The sequence below is a fragment of the Lolium perenne genome, chromosome 5, assembly GCF_019359855.2.
Source record: "Lolium perenne isolate Kyuss_39 chromosome 5, Kyuss_2.0, whole genome shotgun sequence".
Lineage (NCBI taxonomy): Eukaryota > Viridiplantae > Streptophyta > Magnoliopsida > Poales > Poaceae > Lolium > Lolium perenne.
This window is the reverse complement of record NC_067248.2, coordinates 82,071,552-82,075,745: the sequence shown is the minus strand read 5'-3', so window position 1 is coordinate 82,075,745 and position 4,194 is coordinate 82,071,552. Positions and strand designations below refer to the sequence as shown.

The 4,194-nt window shown below is 51.5% G+C and overlaps 1 protein-coding gene across 1 annotated transcript; it reads left to right on the top strand.

Annotated features, from left to right (window-relative positions):
* Positions 1–962: 962 nt before the first annotated feature.
* LOC127300685 (calcium-dependent protein kinase 27) lies at positions 963–3,947 on the top strand. The gene is made up of 7 exons (XM_051330835.2): positions 963–2,193; positions 2,283–2,426; positions 2,512–2,664; positions 2,777–2,892; positions 3,067–3,234; positions 3,331–3,555; positions 3,661–3,947. Exons 1-7 carry the CDS (start codon positions 1,245–1,247, stop codon positions 3,787–3,789), a joined length of 1,884 nt encoding a protein of 627 aa, XP_051186795.1. The 5' UTR covers positions 963–1,244; the 3' UTR covers positions 3,790–3,947.
* Positions 3,948–4,194: the final 247 nt, after the last annotated feature.

The following is a 4,194-nucleotide window of genomic DNA, read 5'->3' as shown; positions in this document are numbered from 1 at the left end:
GAACCTGTCTTTCTGGACCTGGAGCTTCGATGAACCTGTTTCTGAAGTATTTGGTCCATGTTTTGTACTATATAGTTGCTTGATCTTCTGAGAAAGTTTACAGATGAGTTAGATCATTTGCTGGTTTATCGTCTTCATGTCATCATATCCAAAACGAAAGAATAATTTGCCTTTTGATGTATTACTTAGAATTTATTGCTCATGTTAAATACTATCTGCAATGACATGTGCACATAGATTATTAGCACTACCATTTTTAAATTTCACTCCTCAAATTGCAGTCATCGTAGTCTTCGTGTCCACTGGAGCTGGTGCATCCGACTAATGACCCTGACAACAAGGTCACCACCTGAGGTCGCCAAGTAGGACTGCACTTTTTGCTTCAAGCTGCTACGATACATCCCCGTCAGCGAGTGGTTCAGCTCATGGACTCACACTGGACAGGGGCGTCATGGTCCCTGCTGGAAAGGTGAAGCAAGAGCCAAGAGGGACACAACAAGTCCAAAGAGGTGACATGGATATGACGAAGATCTAGAAACATCTTGTAAATTTTCGTAGTGCTACTTCATTGCAAGCCAAAAAAATTAAAATGTGATTGTATTGATGCTTATGTTGAGTTCTTTCTTTATTGAAAACCTAAACCTAACTATGTAGTTGATTGTTGATGTTTGACTGCCCCAGTAGAATGATTAGATTGATCGACAGCTTGGCATTGCAGACATTTCTTATCATGTGTACAAAGTAATATTAGCTTCAAAATGGAGCAAGGAAAATTTAAATATGATGGATTACATTATTTTGAAAAAAAAACAGGCAGAACGTGCGTTGCACGTACACGCTAACTAGTCACAAAAAATGTGCGAAACCTGTTGCGCGTTCCAAACTTCGAACCATTTCCCCGGGCGTGATCACAGTTTGAGTTGTTACCGCGTCCTCCCCTGTTTCGCTCCAAAATTAGAGTTTTGGTGCAACCACTCTGTTTCTTCCTCCTTCCCAGTTACCAATTTTAGCTCCTTTTTTTCTTCCCCAGTCATCTCCTCCCACGAATCGAGACCACCAATCTCCCACGCCTCTCCGCCTCCAACGCCGGCCGCTGCTTCCCGGCGGAACGCGCCCCGTTCCGCCGCTGCCATGCGATGCGACTCAAACAGACGACGACGAACGCTGTAAACACGAGGCTCTGACCGGCGCTCTGACAGGCCGCCATCGTCGTTCGGCGCCGCTGCCGCCGCAGCACGCGCCCGATGGGCAACGTCTGCGCCGGCCCGCGGCGCAGCTTCGCCAAGAACGGCTTCTTCAGCAACATCTCGGGCTCCATTTGGCGAAATCGGTCGGCCGGGTCGACGAGCCCCTCCCAGCCTACCACCACCTCCCGCTCCGTCCCCCTTGTCCAGCCCACCGCCTCCACTGCTCCCCCAGAGGTCAAGCCGCCCGAACCCACCCATACGGCCCCTCCGGCACCCGTCGTCATCTCCGAGCCGGCGAGACCGCCTCCCCAACCGCAGCCTGCGCCGGCAGAGAAAGAGCCCGTCCACTCGAATCCTCCTCCTCCTCCTTCTCCCACTCAGGAGCAGCAACAACCGTCGACGTCGCAGCCGGCTCAGCCACAGGCGCCGAGGCAGCAGTCGCGGCCCAAGAAGCCGTCGGGGCACATCAAGCGCGTCTCCAGCGCCGGGCTGCAGGTGCAGTCGGTGCTCCGGCGCAAGACCGACAACCTCAAGGACAAGTACAGCCTGGGCCGGAAGCTGGGGCAGGGGCAGTTTGGCACGACGTACCTGTGCGTGGACAAGGCGACGGGGCTGGAGTACGCGTGCAAGTCCATCGCCAAGCGGAAGCTCATCACCGACGAGGACGTGGAGGACGTGCGCCGGGAGATCCAGATCATGCACCACCTCGCCGGCCACCCCAGCATAATCTCCATCCGGGGAGCCTACGAGGACGCCGTGGCGGTGCACGTGGTCATGGAGCTCTGCGCCGGTGGGGAGCTGTTCGACCGGATCGTACGCAGGGGGCACTACACCGAGCGGCAGGCCGCGGAGCTGGCCCGCGTCATCGTTGCCGTGGTGGAGTCGTGCCACTCGCTCGGCGTCATGCACCGCGATCTCAAGCCCGAGAACTTCCTCTTCGTCGGCAACGAGGAGGACGCGGCGCTCAAGACCATCGACTTCGGTCTCTCCATGTTCTTCCGTCCTGGTACATAATCGGTTGATCGTTCTTTCAAGAACTGCCTGCCCCGCCATGTCAATCGCAAGGTAAATATGATAGGATGTTGGTTCGTGCAGGCGAGATGTTCACCGACGTGGTGGGGAGCCCCTACTACGTGGCGCCGGAGGTGTTGAAGAAGAACTACAGCCAGGAAGCCGACGTGTGGAGCGCCGGGGTCATCGTATACATCCTGCTTTGCGGCGTGCCTCCCTTCTGGGCAGGTACATTCATCGTGCCAAGCCCAAGTGCCACTGCAGCCCACACATGCTTGCACTACTGAAACTGCGAGATGACACCAATGTGCAGAGACGGAGCAGGGGATCTTCGATCAGGTGCTGCACGGCACGCTGGACTTCGATTCGGATCCGTGGCCGAGCGTATCGGAGGGCGCCAAGGACCTGCTCAGGAAGGTGCTCGTCAGGGACCCTAAGAAGCGGCTCACCGCGCACCAAGTCCTCTGTGAGCTCGCTCGACCTTGCACCACCTACAGTGTTCTTAGCTGCATTACATCGTGCGAATGTTGCAGTAGCCTCATGGCTGTGTTCCACTTGTGACAATTTGGTTCCTGCAGGCCACCCGTGGCTGCAGATGAGTGGCGAGGCGCCCGACAAGCCACTGGACTCGGCAGTCCTCTCTCGGCTGAAGCAGTTCTCGGCGATGAACAAGCTGAAGAAGATGGCATTGAGAGTGAGCACCGGCATATATATTATCTGTTGTTATAAACATTAGCGGTCGGGTTTTTTTTCGAAATTGAGGATAAGACCCCCGGCCTCTGCCTTGAAAAGATGATATGACTTTCTTTATTATCACCTCAGTGGTCAATTGAACTTGGAATTTGAGGAAATGTGATTGTTTGCGCAGGTGATTGCGGAGAACTTGTCAGAGGAGGAGATCGCGGGGCTGAAGGAGATGTTCAAGATGATGGACACCGACAACAGCGGGCAAATCAACTACGAGGAGCTTAAGGCTGGGCTCGAGAGGGTGGGCGCCAACATGAAGGAGTCGGAGATATCTCAACTCATGCAGGCCGTAAGCTTCCTTTAATTTTCACACCCTCCAGCTCCTAAGCTTGATTGGCAAATGCTTTTGACGAAACATTCCGTGCTGACTTCATTAATTCACCAGGCTGATATTGACAACAGCGGCACCATAGATTACGGGGAGTTCATAGCTGCCACTCTGCACCTAAACAAAGTCGAGAAGGAAGACCACCTATACGCCGCCTTCCAATACTTCGACAAGGATGGCAGTGGATACATCACAGCCGACGAGCTCCAGCAGGCCTGCGACGAGTTCGGGATCGAGGATGTTCGACTCGAGGACATGATAGGCGAAGTAGATCAGGACAACGTAAGATCAATAGTCCTGCATTATTACTGTTCTATAACGAATGAAGGATTATTCACCGTGCTAAACTTGATGATTTTTTTTTTCTTTTTGAAAATGTCTCTGCAGGATGGGCGAATAGATTACAATGAGTTTGTGGCCATGATGCAAAAATCCACCGCAGGGTTCGGGAAAAAGGGCCATCACAACCTTAGCTTTGGTCTTAGGGATGCCTTGAACATAAAGTCAAATAGCTGACAATGTTGTAGAAGTGCTTGAATGTATAACCCTGACCCCCTCATACTCTGTGAAAGGGTGTTGTGCATACATGTTCTGGTTGTAAAGGAAAAGAAAATGTCCATTGTGATTAACCTTAGGAGCAATATATATGATAATCAACTGCAGATTTTAGCTTTTGTTCCGATTATTTCATGTTTTGTCCAAATATCGTAGTTTATGTACAGATAAGAAACGGGGGACACGAATTTCCAGTACCCGGGCATCATTGTGCCCTTCTTTTGAAACAAAATTAAAATTTGTACTTTCAAATTTCAACAAATTTCAAAAACAAAATCGGGAGTATGTCTACATGGCCCATATATCCACACAAAGTTTCGGTAGAAAAATCATTATGTTTTGGGCTGTAGAAAAACATCTGATATG

Coding starts and splice junctions, on each gene's coding strand:
- LOC127300685 (XM_051330835.2), top strand. CDS start 1,245: ATGGGCAACGTCTGCGCCGGCCCGCGGCGCAGCTTCGCCAAGAACGGC. Junction 2,194..2,282: donor CTCCATGTTCTTCCGTCCTG/GTACATAATCGG, acceptor TGGTTCGTGCAG/GCGAGATGTTCACCGACGTG. Junction 2,893..3,066: donor TGAAGAAGATGGCATTGAGA/GTGAGCACCGGC, acceptor TTGTTTGCGCAG/GTGATTGCGGAGAACTTGTC.